The sequence below is a fragment of the Chelonoidis abingdonii genome, chromosome 2 (genome assembly GCF_003597395.2).
Source record: "Chelonoidis abingdonii isolate Lonesome George chromosome 2, CheloAbing_2.0, whole genome shotgun sequence".
In the NCBI taxonomy this organism is placed as follows: Eukaryota; Metazoa; Chordata; order Testudines; family Testudinidae; genus Chelonoidis; species Chelonoidis abingdonii.
Window position 1 is genome coordinate 84,907,831 of NC_133770.1, and position 23,552 is coordinate 84,931,382.

The 23,552-nt window shown below is 43.4% G+C and overlaps 2 protein-coding genes and 1 long non-coding RNA gene across 7 annotated transcripts in view; 2 read left to right on the plus strand and 1 right to left on the minus strand.

Annotated features, from left to right (window-relative positions):
- Nucleotides 1–23,552, minus strand: part of LOC142046333 (uncharacterized) — a 277,336-nt gene that overhangs the window by 150,980 nt on the left and 102,804 nt on the right. The window lies entirely within an intron of this gene.
- Nucleotides 9,294–17,793, plus strand: XCR1 (X-C motif chemokine receptor 1). Its single transcript, XM_032803192.2, has 2 exons — nt 9,294–9,328; nt 16,736–17,793. Exons 1-2 carry the CDS (start codon nt 9,319–9,321, stop codon nt 17,791–17,793), a joined length of 1,068 nt encoding a protein of 355 aa, XP_032659083.1. The 5' UTR covers nt 9,294–9,318.
- Nucleotides 23,226–23,552, plus strand: part of FYCO1 (FYVE and coiled-coil domain autophagy adaptor 1) — a 161,004-nt gene continuing 160,677 nt past the window's right edge. For 4 of the 5 annotated variants that reach the window (XM_075062509.1, XM_075062510.1, XM_032803205.2 and 1 more), the window contains exon 1: nt 23,228–23,275. The gene's annotated coding sequence lies outside the window, so the exon portion shown is untranslated. Of the gene's footprint in view, nt 23,276–23,552 lie in introns of all 5 variants that reach the window. The other variant, XM_032803204.2, reaches the window with a different exon arrangement.

Here is a 23,552-nt window from a genome sequence, read left to right on the forward strand (position 1 = left end):
AAGCCGGATTCTGTGCTAACAGACCTCTGGTCCAAACCCCGAAACGGAAAAACATTTGAAAAAATTTCTAAGCGCTATGATGGAGAAAGGTCAACCACGGATCAGTGCAGTGCAGAGTTGAAAGTTAGAGGGGCTCAGACAAGCCTCCAGGAACCAAAGAAGCCAAATGGAAGTCCGGTGGCAGGGCTTAAAAACATGCCGCTTCTACGCTGAAGCGTGCATGCAATTCAAGGGGGTCCACAACTGACCAGCCACGTCGTCCATGGATTCCGAGATGAAGGTGGTAATTTCAGCCTTGCTGAGGATTCTGTGGACGGGGAAGATGAGGAGGAGGAAGCAGGAGGGACGAGCTTGCAGAGAGCACACAGCACTCCGTTCTCCCCAACAGCGAGGAAGCTTTTTTCTTACCAGAGAATTACACTCCAGCCCTCCAAGCCAGTAAGCGCAGAACAATGAAGCCATGGAAGCGACCTCTGGTGAGTGTACTTTGTAAATATTAAAACTGGTTTAAAAGCAATGTGTTTTTTAAGTGATTGATTGCCCTGAGTGACTTGGGATGCATTTCGTGGCAAGTGTACATGTATGAAAGGTGTTAGCATGTTCGGGGGATGGGAGCGGAAAGTCTCCAGGGACATCTCCATGAAGCTCTCCTGAGAGGTATACAAAAGCCTTTGCAGAAGGTTTCTGGGCAAGGCAGCTTATTCCGCCCACCATGGTAGGACCTTGACCATGCAAGTGTCATAAACAGAATAGAGTAAGAGAGTTAATACGAAGAGAAGTACTTTTATATCTCTTGTTGATTGTAAAGTGGTAACAAGTTCAGTAAGCCTGGCTTGTCACCTGATCAGAGGACCAATCAGGGACAGACACTTTCAAATCTTAGAGGGAGGAGTTTCTGTGTGTGCTGTAGAATATTGGGCTTGTTGTGTCATCTTGGGAGCTCAGAGGACCAGACGCAAACCAGGTTATCTCTCCAATCTCTGCCGATAGAGGCTCTTATAAGTTCAAAATTAGTGTAGTCTAGGTAGATAAGGGAGAGTTAGCTTAAGTTTATTTTCTTTATTGCAAATGTGCTTTGGCGGGAGGAGTTCAAATGTGCATTTTGCTGAAAGGATTTAATTTGGTAACTTGTATACTTAGGCTGGGAAGGTTCCAGAGTCTATGAGCTGAAAGACCCTGTACGCTATTCCATTTTAAATTTACAAAGATATTTTGACTGTTTTTCTCTTCTTTAATTAAAAGCTTTTCTTGTTTAAGAACCTGATTGTTTTTTTATTTGGAGTGATAGACCCCAGGGACAGGGTCTCGGATCACACATGGGAATTGGTCGGGGAGAAAAAGGAGGGAAGGGTGAGAGAAAGGTTAATTTCTTGCTGTGTCGGATTACTTTCTCTCTCAGGAAGAGCTCTGGAGGTGAAAGAGGAGGGGGCGAAAGTGAATTTTCCTCTTGTATTAAGATGTCAGGAGTTTGAATACAGGATCTTTCCAGGGTTCCTCAGGGAGGGGAAGCCTGAGAAGCAGGTGGGGGGAAACGGGTTTACTTGCCTTGTGTTAAGATCCCAGAGGATCTGGGTCTGGGGTTTCTCCTGGGCAAGGTTTTGGGAGGACAGAGGTACCAGCCACTGGAATTCCTGATTGGTGGCACGCTACAGTGTCTAGGCTGGAATTTAAGCTTATAGAGGAATTTATGCTGGTTACCCCATCGTTTTGGGATTGCTAAGGTCAGAGTGGGAATTGTATCATGACACCAATGCATGATAGCAAGTAACTGGGTATCATTGCATCTAGCAAATGCCTTACCTGGTATGTTCAGTGATTGCTGGGCATTTCAAGAACATCCTTCTTTATTCTCACTGTGTGTCCTCAGAGAGTGATAATCGTTCATGTACACTGGTTGAAATTCAGGAATTTAATTAGGGGAACAGAGATGGCCATTCCTACTGGGCGTGTCCTGTTGCTTAAAAGAAATCCTTCCTTGCAGGTAGCCAACGCGGGGGAGGGAGGTGAGGGGGTGAATGGCGGAGCTTTTTCGTGTTTGACTAGCGAACATGAAATCTGCTACCAGCCATCGGGGGCGGGGAAGGGGAGTGTTAGCAGTGATCTTCATGATACCAGACCACGGCGTGGGGGGGAGGTAAAACGATCATATTAGGGGGAGACTGTGGGAACTATGGGATAGCTACGGGATAGCTACCCACAGTGCAACGCTCCGGAAATCAATGTTTGCCTTGGTACATAGACGTATACTGCCAAATTAATGTGCTTAGTGGGGCCGCATGCACTCGACTTTATACAATCTGTTTTACAAAACTGATTTATGTAAAATTGGAATAATCCTGTAGTGTAGACATACCCTCAATTGCTCCTACCACGGAGTCTGAAAGAGTGCTTGCTGTGCTTCTTGACTTTAATGAGGTCCGTGATTGTCTTTGGAGCAAATACTCATCTGAAGGTAGCCATCAACACCGTGAAAACATAACAGTATCAACTACCATGATCTCATCAAAATGTGCAGTATTCTCTACCAGCCTTAAAAGCTGACTATAGCATTAGTCAGCAGCAGGTAAACAAGTACATAACCATATGCAGTTTACTGCACAACACAACATGATTTATCAATGGATCCTTGATGACACCACGATTTAGAAGCAAAATGCAATGATGGCTATGCTGCAAATGGCTTCTTGGGGAAGGGGGGGGAGGGTCCTTCTGTTGATTCTAGAGAAGGAGCCTAGGCAAGGCGAGCTGTGTGATGGCAGATTGGGTGTGACGTGGGAATGCTTCATGATGTCATTAGTTCCATGCTGCTTTTTGTACCCAGAAGTACAGGTATGTGGAGGAGAACAATAAATATAAGAGTCACAGAAAAACTATATTCTGGATTTAATTTTTAAGTCCAGAAAGGGGAAGCTGTTATGAAACAGGACCAAAACACCATGTAGTCTTTTTAACTTTCAGAAAAAAGAAGCCAGGGATGGAAAAAACACCATACCAAATCTTCTTCCTCATTACAGCAAAAGTCATTTTATCCCTAATTTTGCCCTTTCAATATCTTTGTTAACAAACCTGTTGTACTGAATGGCTGCTATGGTAACATTGTGATGACAGCACTGTAGCTATAACTGAAAAGTTATTCATTCTAAAAGACCTTATCCTGCAAAGATCTAAGAATGTGTCACAGGGTGACACTAGCCTTTTAAGAGGGAGTAGGACCAGTGCACCTGTGCCTTGTTAACTGCCTCTAGATTACTTTAAAGAATGGCATCTGTACCTAGAGGTGAGAGAGACTTGATGAAAGGAAGCCTGGATGATTTGGGCAAGGGGCAGCAGACATGGAACTTTCTCTGCTTGCCTGGTGACAAAGGGACTTCTTGAGTCAGAGCTCCCAGGGTATGTCTACATTGCAATTAAAACCCTTGGGCTTACAGGGCTTGGGCTAAAGGGCATTTAATGATGGTGTAAATGTTCAGGCTTGGGCTGGAGCCTGGACTCTAGCATCCTCACCCTGCAATGTGGAAAGGTCCCTGAACTCAGGCTTGAGCCTGAGTCAGAATGTCTACGCCACAGTTAAATAGTCCTTGTGCCTGATCCCCGCAAGTCTGAGTCAGCTGTCATACACCAGCTGTGGGTGCTTAATTGCAGTGTAGACATACCCTCAGAGAGCAGATGTCTGGAGGAGGTATCTAATGAAGGCTGAAAGGAGCACAAAGTTCTCTGTAGGCTCTCCCTGGAAAGAGAGGGAGGGATTAGCAGGAAGGCAGTGGAGGGGCTGGCCTGATGACCTTCCTGAGCCAGCAAGTCATGGCCAGAGAAGGCAAGAGAGGGCTGAAGGCTGAGCACAGTGGGGAGAGATGCCTGCTTACTCTCAGAGCCAGAGAGCTGAAGCTGGGGGGCCAGAAAGGGCTGAAAGCTGGGAGAAAGATGCGGTGAGGATCACTGAGGTGGCCCTGGAGGGCTGGACCATGGTGATGTACTGGTGGGACTATGCTTGTGGGAACTGGTTGCATGGGACTTATCATAGTACATTAACTCTGTGAGGGCTACATTTATATTCAGAGACTGTTTGGACTTTACTGGAGACTCTGATGAAGGGGAAATCAAGGCAGGCGCACCAGTAATGCTGCAACCTGCTGGCAGAGCCACTCCAGCTGGGGGAGCCCTGTGACAATGTGCTTAGCTCCACACACTGGAAGTGTGTGACCTTCTCCCTTTTGATTTTCTTGGGACGTCTTACAGAGCCACCATTTCCACTCATACCTCCCTACAGCTGAATTGCTACAGGGCTAACAGTAGAGCTGGGCAGAATTTTTCAGCCAAAATTTTGTTTACCTGAACTTGCATTTTTTTAGGTCAAGCAAAACAGTTTGTGATGATTTCAGCAAACTGTTTTGGTGGGGGGGAGTCGAAGCTGTCAAAATGGTTCACTTTGACATCTTTGAAACAAGCATTTGAACTCTTCAGGCTACATTCAAAAAGTGACCTAGGTACCTACTGCCAAAATTTAGGCACCATTCACAAGCCCCCACTGAGGTTGCGGGGATGCCCCTTTATGGCCTACAGCCCAATAATTACAGCGCTCACCTGGCATATGGGAGACCTAGAAGCAGGGACTTGAGCCAAGGTCATCACCTGTATCCCTGTTGGTGATCTAACCACCAAGTTATTGGCTGTTCTGGATGGGGGTGTCTGTGAATCTCTCCTGTTGAAGCTGTTTTGCTTTGTTTTGTGAATGACATCGATGGCGCCATGTGAATCTAGCCCTTTTCCCCCAAATGTTTCATTCGATTCGAAGGGCTGGTCTACTCAGAGACTTAGTGCGTGGCAAGCCAGGGTGTGAATGAACAGCGCACTAGCCTAGCCACGTGGCAAGCTGCTGCACAGCAGGCAAATGTGCTGCTGTACATTCACACCCTGGCTTGCCACACAGTATGTCTCTGTGTAGACATGCCCTACATTTAATTTTTTATCATTTACCAGAAATTTTGAAAAACGTTGGTGACATGAAACAACTTTTGTTTGTTTTTTTGGCACTGCCAGTGATCTGAAAAATCAGTTACTAGCCCAACTCTAGTTGGTAAAAAGCCATAAAGTTGGCAAAGCAACAGAACACAACTAAGCTCCTACACTTAACTGGTGACATACTGACCTACATGATGTATTCACAAACGAACCCCATTCAACAGCAGATTTTGCTTTAAGAGGCACTTGTGGTTCTTAAATCTGTGAAATGTTGATTAGAGGGAGCTGAAGTCCAACTAACTTTCTATGCGACTATGGCTCTTGAATGATGGCCTTTTTTGAAAATTTTACCTGCACTCAGATTCTGCTATTATGTACAAAATCTTTTTAATATAAAGAGCTGTTTCTTGAGCAATGCAGATGACAGCTTGCAGATCTGAAACTGTATTGTCCTCTGTATGCTTTCACATCTTCATTGGTGGTTTTGATCTCTACCCAATTCCTTTAAGAGACTTTGTACTGACTATTTGCAGTGTTGTACCTATGTTGGTCCCAGAATATTGTATTTATTTTTATATTTATATATTGGTCCACTCCCAGAGAAACAAGGTAGGTGAGGTAATGTCTTTAATTGGACCAACTTCTGTTAGTGAGAGAGACCACACAGAGCTCTTCTTTGGGTCTGGAAAAGATTCTCAGAGCATCACAGCTAAACACAAGAGGGAACAGATTGTTTAGTCTAAGGGTACGTCTACACTGCACGATTATTTCGAATTAGCTTAAACCGATATTACAAAACAGATCTAATAAAATCGGTTTAGCGCGTCCACAGTGGGATCCCGAAATCGATTGTTTGCGTCCATGGTCCAAAGCTACCATCGATTTCAGGAGCGGTGCACTGTGGGTAGCTGTTCCTCAGCTATCCCATAGTTCCCACTTCCGTGTTGAGAGCACAGTGCCTGATGGGGCAGAAAACACTGCCCCGGGTGGTGCTGGGTACAGCCTCACCCCTCCCTTTGTGAAGGCAGCAGACAACCCTTTGGCGCCTTTTTCGCGGAGTGCATTGAGCAAACGCCATAGCACAGCAATCTTTCCCTTTTTTTTTTCACGTGGTGGTGGGGGGAAATAAACTGAGGAGCTGTTCCCTGAACCACGCCAGACACTGTGTTTGAACCTACAGACAATGGGAGCTCAGCCAAGAATGCAAATAATTTTCAGAGACTGCTGTGGACTGTGGGATAGCTGGAGTCCTCAGTACCCCCTCCCTCCCTTCATGAGCGTCCATTTGAGTCTCTGGCTTCCCGTTACGCTTGTCACACAGCGCTGTGTATCCTGGAGTTTTTTATTCAAACGCTTTGGCATTTCGTGTTCTGTAACGGAGCTGGATACAACAGATTTGTCTCCCCATACAGCGATCAGACCTAGTATCTCCCGTACGGTCTATGCTGGAGCTCTTTTTCGATTTCAAACTGCATTGCCAGCCGTGCTGATCAGAGCTCCACGCTGGGCAAGCAGGAAATGTAATTCAAAAGTTCGCGGGGCTTTTCCTGTTTACCTGCCCGCTGCATCCGAGTTCAGATTGCTGTCCAGAGCGGTCAGTGCTGCACTCTGGGATGCCGCCCGGAGGCCAATAACGTCGATTTCCGTCCACATGAACCCTAATCCGAGTTATCACTATCGAATTTAGCGCTACTCCTCTCGTTTGGGAGGAGTTCCGAAATCGATTTAAGGAGCCGTTTAACTCGATATTAATGACGACGTCGTGTGAACGGATACAGCGTTAAATCGGTATATCGGCCATTAAACCGATTTAAAGTCGCAGTGTAGACCTGGCCTAAGGGAATTAACATGCTGCAAGGGACCATTCAAGGTTAAGTGGGAAGTTAAGAACTCTGTAGTCATAGGACAAAGGAGGGTTAGTGGGTGATAGATTGTTGTAATAAGCCATAATTCCAGTATCTTTATTCAGGCCATGATCTTTAGCATCTAGCAAAGTTATGAATTTAAGCTCCTAGGCTCATCTCTTGAAGATGTTGTGCAGGTTTCCTTTGAGGACAAGGACTGAGGGGTCAGATACAGAGTGATCATTTTTTGAAAAGTGCTCACTCATGAGGCATATGGCGTGTTTGTCTTATCATTTTTCTATGTAAGTTCATCTGAGAGTGCAATGATTGTCTCGTTTCACCCACAGCGTTATTATTGAGGCATATTGTGCAATTATTTAGTCTTAAGACCTGATGCTAAGCACTGTCTTGTATTTAGCTGTGACAATCTGAGTGTGCTTCCTAGATCTCAAGAAGAGCTCTGTGTAGCTTGAAAGCTTGTCTCTCTCACTGACCGATGTTGGTCCAGTAAAATATATTACCTCAGTCTCTTGGTGCAGACTGAACTTCAGCCTAGTCATAGATTCTTTTTTTTTAATCATGATGTTTTTATTAAATTAATGTGCTTTCCAGATGCTCTTCTGAGTGGAGACTAAACCTTTGTTCTCCTCTAAACTTTGAGTTTTTCACTTCAACAGTCATCCAACAAACAAAAAAGGGCAAAACGTTTGTCAAGTATTAAAGGCTGTGGGTATGTCTCTGAAGTATGCACGTGTTAACCTTATTTTACGCATTGGGAGTGGGAGGTATTTAGACATGGAGAAGTTGTTGCCTGCACATGATCACACAGATACTTTCAAAGATATTTAGGCACCTGAAGATGCAGACAGGCACCTAGTGGATTTTTTTTTAAAGGGCCTAGGTCCCTAACTCCCATTTATGTCAATCAGTGGCCAATCAATTTGGGGTTGGAAAATCTACATGAGCGATGGTCATCATCCAGGTGTGCAAGACAAATAAGCATATTCTCCTGCACAGGCTAGTCATGCTGGGCAACGTCCATGAAATAGATGGGTTTGGTGACAAGGGCTCCTAATTGTGGTGGGTGATAAATGGGACACACATCTTGATTCTGGCCCTTCCTTCCTTCTGCCTTGTTTCTGAATATGTAAAAAGAAAGGGGTACTTCTCCATGGTTATGCATGTGTTTGGTGGTTCACTTACTGACACTATTGTTGGCCAGCTGGGGAAGCTCCATGATGCTTGTATCTGTAGGAATACAGGACTTTTTGGTAAGTTGAAAGTAAGGACATTTTCCTGAGGTGCCCTATTGACATTAATGGGGTTACAAATGGGGTTGCAATGCTAATTGTGATTTTTCTTTTTTTCCCTTTCCCCAGGGACCCAGTCTGCCCTTTGCTTTCCCTGCTAATGAAGCCACATTCCTGGTACCAGGACAGAAGTGAGGAAAGTCTGCCTGAGCAGGTGCAGGATAGTTGAGGAGTGTGCATTTGGAAGACTGAAGGGCGGGTGGAGATTTCTAATGACAAGCTCGATCTCAGTGACGGAGAAATGCTACTGGCTGGGTAGCAGGGCTAGGTTAAGTAGGCACTGTACTGCTTCAGTGTAGGCACTATCTACATCAACAGGAGGGGTTCTTCTATCGGCATAGGTAATCCATCTCCCTGAGAGGCTGGATCAGTGGAAGAATTCTCCAGTCAACCTAGCGCTGTCTATACGGGGACTTAGGTTGGCTAAGATTTTTCACACCCTAGCCTGAAACAGTTAAGTCAAACTAATTTTTCTTTTCTTTCTCTCCTCATGCATACACTCCTGCCAGAGCTGTCCCTTCGGCATGGAGAATTGGGGTGACCGCTCTGGGCTTCATGCTGGGGGAGGCCCGAGCATCAGTGTGCATATGTCATGCAGGGGGCACTAGGCCAGCCCAGGAGGGTGAGTTTAGAGGTGTCTGGGGGTCCAGATCAGCCTGGGAGGTGGCGTTAGGGGTTTGGGGGGACAGGCCAGCCCGGGGGTGAGCGACGGGGGTGGCATCTTCAGTGGGGATTAGGCCCGCATTCACCGGCAGAAAGCTCATGTTGCTTCTTTTTCTTGCTTGCCTGCTGCTTCCCCGGCTGCCAGAGTCCTAGCACCGTTGGAACATGCCAGTGCGAGGCTGACCCCATCCATTGCCCTTCCTCCCCAGGGGCCCCATACAGGCTGATTTGTGCCAGGCCCCACACCCGCCTAGGGACAGCACTGATTCCTGCCATTCCTGACTCTTGTGTGCTCTGGGTGAACAGTCCGGACCAGTTTAGAAAACACATCTTCCCTTGCCAGTTTCCTCCTTACCATAACGAGTTGGTCAGCCCATGCAGAAGGGATGTGCCTCCAGGATACCCCAACCAAGATCAAGGATAGGCAGAGTCATTGTTAGGTGTTTGTATGGGGAATAACTGCTATAATTCTTTTTTCCCATTTTGGTCTTTTTTTTTGTTTGTTTTAAAGGCTCACAGTGACCATTGTTCGATGGTGCAGCATGCAGCATGGTGAGTATACAATGTATGTTTAACCCTTTTAGCCATAAGGGTGGGGGTTGGGAGTGGACGGCGGGGGTAACTTTCAGGGTGATATAATAGAGATTGTTAAATTCCAGGCAGCCATGATCCTTGAGGATATATCCCTTTTTGAAGGTCTCAAAGGGCCACAGCAGGGTCCTGCTGGAAAAAGTGGGTGGTCAACCAGAGCCCTAAATTGCCAGATTCTTCACAGAGATGATCCACCAATCAGTTTGTACAAAGTGGCATGGGAAAATGCCCTATTGTGGTGGGGGAAAAACAAGGCAGCTCTGCCTAAAAATGTCTCGGCAAAGATTAAATGCCATTTGCTGGGAAAGGCTTGTGAAACGGTGCCACAGGAGTGCAAAGCTGTGCATGCTAAGGCCTTCTCCGTGAGCAGCTGAGAGTTTCAATATCTAACAGTTAGGGATGTGAGCTGAGTCATGAGTCTACCACATGTGGCTTCTTCTTTCCTGACTCTAACCCCAGTTTGCATGTAATGTATTCTTACTCCTTGAGTCTCAAAAAGCTGCATGAAATCATTCACAACACATGTGCTGTAGAAGAACATATTGGCAATGCTAGTTGGAATCCGTGCAAGTGCTTAGCTTCTGTTTCGCAGAACTATGTATTTAGGAATGCTTTTTAACTGGCTTTTGACTTTTTGGGGTACTGCCGTTTGATGCTTTATTGAAATAAAAGAGCTAGTCCCTGGAAGCAGTCGACTGCCATTTTGAGAAGTGGGTGATGTTTCAGGGGTTCTAGGGTAAACAAACAAAATGGCCTGCACTAATGGGCCAATCCTACTAAGTCACATCTATCTGAATCCCCTTCCGTAGTGATGAATTGGCTCTGTGGGTCCAGTTCAGTCTGTCTGGCAGGATCTGTGGGTCTGTTAGTCAGTCTGGCAGAGTCCATGTCCCTGCTACCAGTCATCTCCTCCTCAGTTGCCATTTCAAGCGGGAGTGCCCACTGGGCTTGTCGGGAAGTTCTGGTCCTGTCTCAGTATGCCATAGAGCTGTTTGTCATGGGGATGGTCCTGGGAGCAGCATCAGCCTTGAGGCTGTTCTCAGTCTTCTGGATGCCTTCTGCAGCTCCTTCCCCTATGCCTGGCATTGGCCCTTGTCTCTGTACCCCTAGATTGCTAGGTCAAAGTGCCTTGGTTTGGTTTGCACAAAGACACAGGCTTCCTTGGAATTTAATTTCATGAAGTTTTATATTTATTCTCTTCCTAACCTAAGATAATGCTATCTAATACATGTGTATGTTTCTGCTGAGAGGCTAAGGTTCTAATGCATAATCTTAAAATAAAGACTGGAGCACACATCTGAGTACTCAAGTTGATCTCATACCAGCTTTACCACGCAAATAACTCCATTGACCTCAAGGGCGTGACTCCTGATTTACAGTAGCGTAGTTAAGAAGAGAATTAGGCCCACAACTTTATCTTTGGAGTTCGTTTTTCAGAAGATGTTAGCCTTCAGTTGCATGCTTAACTAAGGCATGCAAAACGGCATGTGCGCAGTTAGAATTATTCTTCATTCTTTTAGCTAGGTACAATTACTCTCATGAAAAGAATTCTAAGCATTGCATTTGAATTGTCCCCTATGCACAGTCCTCTCAGCCGAATGAGTGGCTGATGCTAAGGGTTTGTCTAAAGACAAAAGTTGTACCATTTTAGCTATTCCTGTATAGTGAAGGAAGCACAGCCCCCTTGATGTATAAGCAGCTATACATCTGGAAGGAATCCTTATACTAATATAACTGTGTTCACACCAGTGGATTGTACTGGTATAATTCTTTTGGGTTAAAAAAAATAACACCCTACCCAATATAGCTGTACTGACACACAATCTGTGTGCAGACTTGGCCTACCTCTTGGAGATCTGAATATGAATTTTCTTCGGCCTTATCTACATCCAAACTTGCACTGCTATAACCAAACCATTTAAAACACCACAAAAAACAAAAAAACCCACCACCACTTTTAAATTAGTGCAGTTTTATGTGTAGATGATTATTTACGGTGCATGTTGTTTCCAGTCTAGACCATCTATCTATGGTAAGGTAATTTGGGGGGAGGGCTAGCTCAGTGGTTTGTGCATTAGCCTGCTAAACGCAGGGTTGTGAGTTCAATCCTTAAGGGAGCCATTTAGGGATCTGGGCAAAAATATGTCTGGGAATTGGTCCTGCTTTGGGGGTTAGACTAGATGATCCCTGAGGTCCCTTCCTATTCTGTGGATGAAAAGAGATTAAAACAGTTATCATACTGCAAGAGTGACTACAGGTTGATAAAGATAAACAAATTAAAGGTATGAAAAGCTACCACTAGACTGTACATTGTATGCATCTCTTGTACTAGATCAGAGGTTGATAACCTTTCAGAAGTGGTGTGCCAAGTCTTTCTTTATTCACTCTAATTTAAGGTTGCACATGCCAGTAATACATTTTAACATTTTTAGAAGGTATCTTTCAATAAGTCTTTAATATATAACTATTGTTGTATGTAAAGTAAATAAGGTTTTTAAAATGTTTAAGAAGTTTCTTTCTGGTTTTCGGCCAAAAAAACTGAAAAGTCCTGTCTCCTCCCCCTGGATCCCCAAATGAAAAGTTTAAAAGGAAAGCAGACACTTCTGTGAAAATTTAGCATAATCGAAAACTAAATTTGGGTTTTGACAGAAACTTTTCAGCCACATAAGTGTTCACTTTCAGTCCCTGTTCATGTTTATTTAGGATTGAGTTGGCAAACTAATGTGTATCCCTGCATATCCTTGTAACTCCACTGGCTTAAATGAGCTTACAGCAGCTGCCCATTTGCTCCTGAAGGTTTTAAAACGAACAAAAACCTACACAACAGGCTGTCTAAAGGCTGTTTAAAGCCTAAAAATGCCTATAATTATGTCTTGTAAGTGGATGGTGCTTATTATACAACCACATTATTATTACAAATAATTGTACTGCAAATCTTTAGACTTAAATTAAACACCATCTTTAACACATAGTTCATGTAGTTTTGAAATTATGAATGAAACTGCTAGAAGAAAATGTAAGGTTTGTTTTAAAACATCTTCCCATATTAGTGACAGTCATATTTCCTCATGTGTGACATTACCAGAAGGTGTGTTGAAGGAAAAAAGAAGAAGTTTGGAACAAAACAATATAACCACTGAGAACAGCAAATGTAGGAAGAAGAAGTTTTTTTGGTTTTGGTTTTAGTTAATAGCTGAAGCTAATGTTACCTCCTGTGTACAATTAAAACAATATTCCTAAATGTGCAACAAAGGTAGGAATTATTCTAACTAGAACAATGTATTTTGTTCTCTTCATATGTGTCCTAATGGCTAAAATTAGGGAAATTTCTACCTTCAGAGCCAAATTCAGTTTGGTTATACGAGTATAAATCCTGAGTAATTTCACTTCCAGTAGTGGTGTTATCTGCATTTAGCTGGTAACTGAAACATCAGGGCCAAATGCGTGTTAATCACCCCCGGTGTTTGCCTGCCCCATATGCATTTTAATTGATACCCCCATGCACAGTAGTGTGTTCTCATGAAGAAAGAGCAAAGTGAAGGAAGACTTGGGGTTTGATCCTGGGAGTCTCACATTGAATGTAAAGCAAAGAGGACTGACAATCTGGCCCTTACAGGTATTTAGGTGCCTAAGCCTGCAGATAGGCGCTTTGTGGGATTTTCGGAAGTGCCTAGGTGCCTAACTACTATTTTATTAAGTAGCAAGTACCTGTGCCTTTAACCAAAGATTGCCTGGTTTGTGATGTCTTGGGTTTTCAATGCTCCTTGCTCGATGTTTGTGAGGATAGAGCAGGAACAAGTTAGTTTTCATCAAGCACTATTTCTTGTGAATTATTTGATCACAGGGTTATGACTTGCTGTAAGGCTATTTTAAAATGTTTTTACAATGACCCTGCATGTCTGTCTTCTCTCTGAAGTCCACAGGCCCAGCCCAGTCATCACCTAGTTATTTTCCAATTTCTATTCCTGTATATGCTGGGATTGCACACGTCTTTAGGTGTCTCTTGGAGGGAACCTAGAAGCCTTGCTGATATCCTGAGGAGGGTTAATGAGGGTGAAGCAGTTCTCTTCTCCAGAACTGCTAACCAGAATCCAAGGTAGGGAGCTCTGAGGAAACTTAAGAGCTACTCTAGAGAGCTGATACTTTTGGGGTTTGTATATTTTAGTTTGCTTGTAAAACAGCATAGCAGGAGAATGGCTAGAGACTGTTGCCAACTTTGTGTCAATTTGGATTTCAGGCCCTTCTGAAATGGCTAGCATGTCAGCAGCAGACCCAGAAAGCAGGCCAACAGCAGTTTTGGCAGGCCCAGATAACAGCACAACAACAGCAAGAGCAGTTTCAGAAGCTATTATTTCACAGGCACGTCACCATGGACAAGTTGGCTACTTCAAGCAGCAGTTCCAGCTCCACCCTGTCTAAGTACAGAGGCCTGTCTGATCAAGTTTGAGTGAGTGGCTACCATAACCCAGTGGTGTCACGACCAGGTCTTGGGTGGTCAATCAGACCTAGTGGTCAGAGTGGGAGTCAAGCTGAGTCGGTACCAGAAGATCAGAGTCTGAGACAGGCAAGAGGGCAAACCAGGAGTCAGGTATCAGCAGGCAGGCAGGGCCAGGTACTGGGAAGTCAGAGTCCAAGACAGGCCAGAGGGTAAATCAAGAGTCAGGTTTGGGCAGGGCCACAGGCTCGGAAGCTGGATTCTGGGATCTCCCACACTCAGGGTCTGAAGCAAGGCAGTCTGAATTGTTGCTCATACAACTCCCTGTCATGGCTTCCTGGCTTAAGTACTACTGCCAGCCAATCAGTGGGCTGGGAGGAGCTGCTACTCAGGTCCTGCTGTGCAGTTCTTCCTGCTAGTCTCAGCTTCACAAGGTCCTCTGGCAAGAGTGTAGCATAACCTTCCTGGGGTGATGTGGAGGGGTCAGTGGGCTAACCCCCCCTAGGACTCCCACTTCTAGTCCTGCAGGTTCTTACAATGGTTTACTGAGCCATGGGCCCCCTGAGTGAGGTATTATTGTTTAGGGCATACCCTGAGAGTTACTGGTACAAATTCCTCTCAGAACTGTGACCTCCCAACACCAGAAAATAGGTCAGTGTCTGAGGTGTGCATCAGGGCAGAATTTTGCCCTTTAATTTTAGGTCTTAATCAAAATCAGGAGTTGTAAGGTTCAAACATTCATCTGTCATGTATTTATTGACTTCCATTTCATTTGAATGATACCAGTAAAAGATCCCAGGTTCATAATCATTTAAAAAGAAAAATCACCTTGCCCTTCCTATAAATCAATGTGTAGCAGAAAAGGGCATGGTGGCATCACTCACAGAAGCTATCGGTAGTGAAAATGGTCATTTATAATAGATGTCTCAATTTTTGGATGCCCCACTTGAAATGTCATAGACTTGATATTCAGAAGTGCTGATCACCTGCTGTTCCCGTTGACTCAACTAAGGCTCTGGGAATTTAACACTTCTGGAAGAATCCGGCTATAGGTATCCTAAGTTAGGCTCAGCAGAACTGAAGCATACAAAATCAGAGGCCACTTTTGAGAAGTTGGTCTTAAAGTGATAAACTGTGGGCCAGTTCCTACAGGTTGCCTTCTGAAGTCAACGGTCATAAGAGCTTCTTTTAAACATCGGCACAGAGGAAGTCATTGGCAGTACACAAGTTTTACTGGTCCTACAGAACATAGGAACTATGCTCCATGTTCTTGAGCGCCATCCACTAGCACTTTGTCTATTAACTATTTACATATACGCAGCCATAGAGCACTCCTGCAACAAATAGAACTACTCGTGTAAATAAGGAAAGCCCGTAAATGATCCATGAGATTTTTTCCTTCAGATTTGCATTACTGTAAAAGTCACAGATAGTGAGTCAAGGGGAACACAAGGAAGGACTCAAGGAGAAAAGTTCAGGAAAGGAAGGTAGAGAAGAGGGAAATGCAGCAACATCATGAGTCTGCTTCTGCTCCTATTGAAATCAGTGACTAAATTTCTGTTGACTTCAACACCATTGGATCAACACCATTGGATCTTTTAGAGTCACCTTTGTCTGGCTTGTCTTCATCCGTCCCTCCACGAACACAAGTTGACGCCACACCATTCTATTTTGTTGTGGGGAGCACGTTCTTTCCATTTCTAGCCAAAGAGTTTTGTCATGGGATTGGCCCAGTGCATTTTTGGTCTGCCCAGTGATCGCTTGTGGTCTCTGGGGATCCAGTCACTGATGTGGATTGTCCACTTATTGTCTTGCCTGCAGACTACATGAGCCGCCCATCTTTGCTTTGCGTCGTACATCTCCTGTACTACATCATTCACTTCTGTACACCTTCTGATCTCTTCTTGTAATCACGGAATGAAATCTTACACATTTGCCTTTCCATTGCTTTCAGGGTGACAGCAAATTTTTCCTTCTCTGCTTTCATTTGTTGACCAGCTTTCTGCTCTGTATATCATTGCTGGCAGAACAGTGGAGTTAAACAGTTCTTTCCTTTTCTTCATGAGCAGTTCACCATCCATTAAAGATGTCTTTATTTTGTTGAAACTTGCCTACTTCACTTTTCTCCTCCTTCTGCATTCCCCTTTGAATGAGTTGTCTCTTGTCAGCTGCTGACCCAGATTAATATATTTGTCAACCCCCTCAATTTCTTTCCCATTTACAGTGATGATTCCTTCCGCACAATGCTCACTCTGCATCCACTTTGTCTTCAGCGTGTTCACTTCCAACTCAATATCATGCGAAAGTGTTTGCAGTTGCTGCAAGTTGTTCTCTGTTAGAATACCAATTTCAAAATCATCTCATTACTAATGTTAATCTATTTGTATTTGTTATCTATTTCTATACTGGCATTGGAAATTTGCTTGGTTTTATAAGTTTCTGCAGAATTGAATCTTGAAACAGGATCACGTGTTGGATAAAGAGTGTAGAATTCAGAGAATTTTAAATGGAATTTAAATATCTTTTCAGAACAGTATAAAAACTGGGTGGGTTCTGAAGTCCTGATAACTGTTCTTTAATATAAAAACATCAGTGTGCACACAATTCTAGCTGGAATTATCCCAGGTAAAATATTCAGTTGTTGGCAGCTATAATGTGCAAACTGATTAATTTGCTTTTGAGACTTTGAATTTTAACTAATTAAAAAATGCAAGAATTAAACTCTGTGCTTAATATTCTATTAATGTAAAATTCCATTTGTGATCATATTTCCAGTTCCTCAGATACATAGTTACCACCCCCTACCACTTTCACTGCTCTATTTTTGTTTCATTGCAAGCTACAAGAGTTCAAACCCCCACAAAGCAACCAGATTTTTATAATTTTTCTGTGACCAGTAGAGTCTTCTTGACAGTTCCATTTGTGTCATTTAGGTTCATACATCCAAATGGATGAATCCAACTTTGACTTAAACTCATTTCCAGACTACTATGATGAGTATGGGAACTTCACTAATTATACTGGCTCTAGTAATGTGTGTGAAATGAATGACCTCCACGCATTTGGTGCCCATCTCACCACCATCCTGTACTCTCTTGCGTTTGTTCTTAGCCTGCTGGGAAATAGTTTGGTGTTATGGATCCTAATGAAGTATGAAAGCCTTGTGTCTTTAACAAACATCTTCATCATGAACCTTTGCATCTCCGACCTGGTCTTCTCTTGCATGCTGCCCTTCTGGATCGTGTATCATTTGCATGGATGGATTTTTGGTGATTTTCTCTGCAAGGCTGTGAATACTGTTTTCTCCATCAGCTACTACAGTGGTATTGTCTTTTTGACCATAATGACTATTCTCCGGTATATGGCAGTGGTGAACCCCTTGTCGACCTTGAGTTCTCAGACACGCCAGTGTGGCATTCAGGTGAGCTTGGCCATTTGGGCTGCTAGCATATTAGTCGTGGTTCCTGAGATGATTTTCACCCAAGTGCAAACTGATCTGGATGGTTTCAGTACCTGCGATTACAATGACTTACATTGGAAAAGGGTAGAAATTTATCAGCGAAATGTCTTCTTTCTCTTTTCCTTTACTGTTATTGTATTTTGTTATGTCAAAATACTGAAAATTCTGCTCAGAACAAGATCTCATAGGAAGCACAGAACTGTGAGACTCATCTTTACCATTGTGGTAGCTTTTTTCCTGAGTTGGGCACCTTATAATATATTCTGTTTCCTGCAGACTTTGCCAGCTCATTACATCTTTCTGAACTGTGAGATTCAAAAAAACATTGCATATGCCTTCTACATCAGCCGCAAAATTGCCTTTTCCCACTGCTGCCTCAACCCTGTGCTCTATGTATTTGTTGGAGTCAAATTCAGAAGACATTTGATGCACCTATGCAATTACCTCTGGCCATGCAATAATGGCAAAATCTCCAGCCCCAGGATTTATTCTCATGGCAAATTCCACTATGAAGATGCTTCCATTTACTGAAGGCTGCTCTGCAGTACTAAGCATGAGTGAAATGTTAATGGCTTTAAAATCTGAATAACAGTTGATTTTAGAGGCATTCACCTGAAAGACACAAATTTATTCTTTGTGAATATTTGAGTTGTGGAGAAATAATAGAAAATGTATTTCCATGGGGAGGGGGTAACAAGATTTTATTTGCAGATATCATCTCTAGGCTTCTCTAGTTAAGGGGCCAGTTTCTGCTCTCACTTACATTCCTGCAATTCCATCATATCCAATACCTTTGAAGCAGAGTAAATGAGACCAGAACTCACCCACTGTCTCTACTTGGGATTAAACCAGGTCTTATTAGTTTGGCAGTAGCTACATAAGTTAGAATACCTGATGTTTTCAAGGTAAACTTTTCACTGTTGTTGTGTACAAAGCTATTAATATTGTAAGCTTAACACAAACCCGTTTCCTGATCCTCACTAGGAAGTTTTAGTGGTTAATGCATGGTAGAAGGAATTAAGTTAATGAGCGTGTTAATACTTCCTTAATTCTTGTAAAGTCATAGTATAGAGTGAAGAATCAGTCTGCTTCATTTCTAGTTTTGATAGTGATATCTCAATAGATATTTTCCTTTATTTGTAAAATGTTTTTCCTTTAGAAAGCTAGAATAGTAGGTCTTAATGTAAATGCTTGTTTTGCAGTTCCAGCTGGTTTTTAAAATGCTTCATCTATGTACACAAGTGTTTGAATCCCCGAAAAGCAGGCGCAGTCAAAGTTAGTCATGCACATATCTTTGAAAAAAGAGCTAGAAGTACTTGTGGCACCTTAGAGATGAACAAATTTATTTGAGCATAAGCTTTTGTGGGCTAAAAACCACTTCATTGGATGCATGCAGTGGAAAATACAGTAGGAAGATACATATACTCAGAGAATATGAAAAAATGGGTGTTGCCATACCAACTGTAACAAGAGTAATTAATTAAGGTGGGCTATCATCAGCAGGAAGGAAAAAAAAACTTTTGTAGTGATAATCAGGGTGACCCATTTTCAACAGTTGACAAGAAGGTGTGAGTAATAGTAGGGGGGGAAATTAGCATGGGGAAATAGTTTTTACTTTGCGTAATGACCCATCCGCACCCAGTCTTTATTCAAACCTAATTTAATGGTGTTCAGTTCGCAAATTAATTCCAATTCTGCAGTTTCTTGTTGGAGTCTGTTTCTGAAGTTTTTTTGTTTTGTTTTGGAATATTGCTACTTTGAGGACTTTGAGTGTTCTCCGACTGGTTTTTCAATGTTATAATTCTTAAAGTCTGATTTGTGTCCATTTATTCTTTTGCATAGAGATTGTCCAGTTTGGCCAAGTACATGGCAGAGGGGCATTGCTGGTACATGATGGCATATATCACACTGGTAGATGTGCAGATGAATGAGCGTTTGATAGTGTGACTGATGTGATTCAGGTGACTGGTGTCACCTGAATAGATATGTGGACAGAGTTGGCAACGGGCTTTGTTGCAAGAATGGGTTCCTGGGTTAGTTTTTTTTGTTGTGTGGCATGTGGTTGCTGGTGAATATTTCCTTCAAGTTGGGGGGCTGTCTGTAAGCGAGGACTAATCTGTCTCCCAAGATCTGTGCAAATGAGGGATCATTCTTCAGGATAGGTTGTAGATCCTTGATGATGCACTGGAGAGGTTTTAACTTGGGGCTGAAGGTGATGGGTAGTGGCAATCTGTCACACAGGACAAGCCCAACAAAGAAAGTATCTACACATGCATATACACATGTTCTCTGTGTATATATATCTTCCTACTCTATTTTCCACTGCAATCATCCAATGAAGTGGGTTTTAACCCATGAAAGCTGATGCTCAAATAAATTTGTTAGTCTCTAAGGTGCCACAAGTACTCCTCATTCTTTTTGCTGATACAAACTAACATGGTTACCACTCTGAAACCTGTCACACACATGTTTGAGTATACCAGCTTATGCATACAAATACGAGATGTGCCTATGCAACTCGGGTATTTGCGTCTTTGTCTAGCCAATTTAGGCACCTACCTATGTGTGCAAATACCCGATTGGTGCGTGAGCTTTTTGATATTTATATGCAGCATTTAGGCATGTGCAAACACTTGCATGCACACAGCTTTGTGCCCAAAGCACAAACCTTTCAGGCACTTCCCCCAGCCCCTTGGCTGGGAACGGGAAACCGCGGCTAATGGGAGCTGCTGGGGGCAGTGCCTGAAGCAACAGCCACACACACCCCTGCACCCCTCCTTCTGCAGGTTCCATCAGCTTCCCAGAGCGCTGCAGGGGCAGGGCAGGCAGGCAGGGAGCCTGCCCTGCCCCCAGTGTACGTCAGGCTGGATCCTGCTTCCTGAGGCCCTCCTTCACCTCAACCTCCTGCCCTGAGCCCCCTGCCGCACCCTGCACACCCTAACCCCCTGCCACACCACTCACCCATCCTGCACCCCACACCGCAACTCCCTGTCCTGAGCCCCTGCCACACCCCACACTGCTCCTGTACCCCCTGGGGGCAGGAAAGGGGCGGAGTTGGGGTGGGAATTTCAGGGAAGGGGTTGGAATGGGGGTAGGGAAGGGGTGGGAAGAGGCGGGGTAGGGGCAGGGCCTCATGGAAGGGTTTGGAGTGGGGGCAGGGCCGATGGAGGCGGAAGGGAGGTGTCAGTAAATGCAGCCCTCTGCCCAATGTGCTAGTCCTCATGTGGCCCTCGTGGTCATTTAAGTTTGAGACCCCTGGTCTAGTCTGACCTCCTGCAACAATCATTTTAAAAGCAAATATATTTTTAAATTGTTAATTCAATTGACTTGGGTTTTTTATGTATTTTCAATACAAAACTATATATTATTGCAATGGGATTATTGAGGTGCTAAACACATAAGTCAAGAAGTATTAACTGAAGATTTTCAGATTAACCCTAACCCTAACCTCTGCTCCGTTTTCAGCCTGTATTTTCCCTCCAAGCCATGAGTGTTACATTTGTTACCTACTCACATTACAGATGTTCTGGAAACCAGTGCTTGCGATTTCTTAACTTTGATGTAGAATCTCAAACATAACATTGAATTTATGTAGTTGTTTGCAATGAACCCTGAACTAGTTCTTAATTCCATTTGGTAACCCCCTTTCCTAAGCAACCACTTTACAGCATTCCCATGTGGTTCCCACTACAGTTTAATCTGATATGTAGTTAAAGTTGACCTTTAGTAAGCAACAGATTCTAGGGTGGTTGTTTAAAGAAATGTTTCACTGTACCTCTTTAGTCTGTGCCTGAATTCGGCTACCACAACTAAATTCTCAATCTGTCCACCATGCATTTGAATTACTGTGGGGAAATCCATCCATCCCATTAAACATGAGTGAGTTTACCCTTTCAGTACAGCTAACACTTTTGGGATGATAGGTCTTTCCATTGTCTTTAGCTGAGGTATCTTGGCTTGGGGTGGAGGCTTCCAGCCGAAGGAACTCATCAAAAGACCACTGAAATCAAGGAGATTCTTTCCACTGACTTCAATAGACTTTAAATCAGGGCAAAAATGCCTTCAGCTATACAGATGAAGACTACCCAAAGGAAAATGGGTCTGATTCAGGAGTACCTCCAGGAATAGTTCCATTGACTTCAATAAAGCTACACCAGTGTAAACAAGAGTAAAATAAATCCTGTGTATCTGCATCATTCAAAAGATTCTGAAAACTTAACTATGACAGATGCTATGAGGCACCCATTATAATTCTTGTTTTGGTTTTATTTCATACCCTATATAAGGCCGGACAATATAATAAAGGAATAAGATTAACCATGTGGATTGTTTTTCGGTTTGGTTTTATTTTTGTTTTTGTTTTTTAGCTTTAAACAGTTTAGTTAAATGTATTTGATTTTTAACTTGTGTGTGTTTTGGTTAGGATGTCTGTATTTCTGAAAATAGAGTATGTAAAGAAAATTGAATTTTACTAATGCAGAATAACATGTAACATTTTGTATTTTCTGTCTTTGATTAATTCCTATTAAAACTGTACCTGAAGTATTTGCAGTTTGTTATGTGACTGTGAGCTTGTTATTTATCTGTACAGTGCCTACCTCACTGGGGCCCTGGTCTGTAACTGGGCTTCTCAGATGCTACTATAATATAAAATATCTAGCTCTTATATAACAGTTTTTACACCTACAGATCTCAAGTGCTTTATGAGGAGGTTAATCTTATTATCCCTATTTTACAGATGGAAAAGCCAAGGTACAGAGAAAAGTAGTGATTTGCCTAAGGTCACCCATGGGTTAATGACAAACCCAGGATTAGAACGCAGCTGTCCTGAGTCCCAGTCTACTACTCCATCTACTAGGCTACACTGTCTTTCTATATATAAATGTATTATCCAAAACAAGAATAAGGACTATGAGCCACTACAGGGAAGTATGAATTCTGGGTAGACCACAGTGCTACCTATCTGAGCAAAGGTATGCACTTCTGACTTTAGGTTTGAGTGATGTGAGTACTGCAACTCTATTTCCTTTGGTAATTTGCATATAACTGGCTAAATTACATTATTAGTGTTCTCCAGTAGTTTATACACCAGAAAAGTAAAAGGAAAACTCTTTCAAATAATGGGCAGGACCAAAGACCTTGGAACCACACTTCCATTCCCCTCTGTTCATTTGTTTGTGTGAGCAATGGCTCACATGGATGTAGTGATACCTGAGAATTCTGCCACTGATACTCAAGCAACCTGGAGAATAGCATAAGGGTAAAAAGGATCTTCATTGGTTGTATGTGAAATTAGGTGAAGGCAGGTCTTAAGGCAAATGCCATATACATCTACAGAGGAAAAATGCCCCTTTGGAAATGCTTGCTCCCATGCTGGGGCCACTGGAAAGTTTCCCTGTGCCCTTGCTAGCTGGGTGTTTTCATTTAATTTTTTTTTAATTTAAAAACTTTAGTTTTAAAACCAGAGGGATGATACATTTTTCTGCACAAATGTCTACATTATCTAAGTGCCATTTTCCACCAAAAAAGTTTCAACAGTCATTTTTCGACCAGCTCTATTCACCATCTATCCTGACAACGATTCTGAAGTAACAAATTCAGCATCAGTATTGTCTTTATTGTAGGACCAATTTTGCCACAGACCTGCTGTGTGACAAGTCACTGCACCTCTTTATGCCTGAGATTCCCGCTCTGCAAAATGGGTGGGGGAGGCAGGAGGAATGGTGTTCACTCAACTTAGCATAGCGCTTTGAGAGCTGCTGATAAAAAGTATCAGGTAAGAAATAGGTATGATCAGTTTTCAGAGTAGCAGCCGTGTTAGTCTGTATCCGCAAAAAGAACAGGTGCCACAAGTACTCCTGTTCTTCTGAGATATGATCAGTTACTCCCTGCAACTAAAGGGTTAAAGATAGGCAGGGATCAGGGACTCATGGGAGATGTAGGCCAGGGGAATCATGGGAGTTGTAGTAAAACCTCCTCAATGTATTCCTATGTAATGGCTGCCTGGGCGGAGGTAACGTACTTTCTCCCCTCTGTGGAATATACTTATTTCCCCCTGTGTAAATACAGTGCCCGCCCCGCCCCCGAGTCGTGGCCTGGCTGAGGGGCGCGAGGCGGGGGCTGGCAGGGCCAGGCAGGCTCAGTTCTGTGGGACAGGAGAAGTCACTTAGTTTTGTTTTGAGTTTGTCACTTGGGTGCTGGTGGTTTCTTGCCGACGTGCTGGGGGGTGTTGCTGTTGTAGGCAGACCCCCTCCCCCGCCCCCGGACTGCAAGTGCCCGAGCCCCGTGTG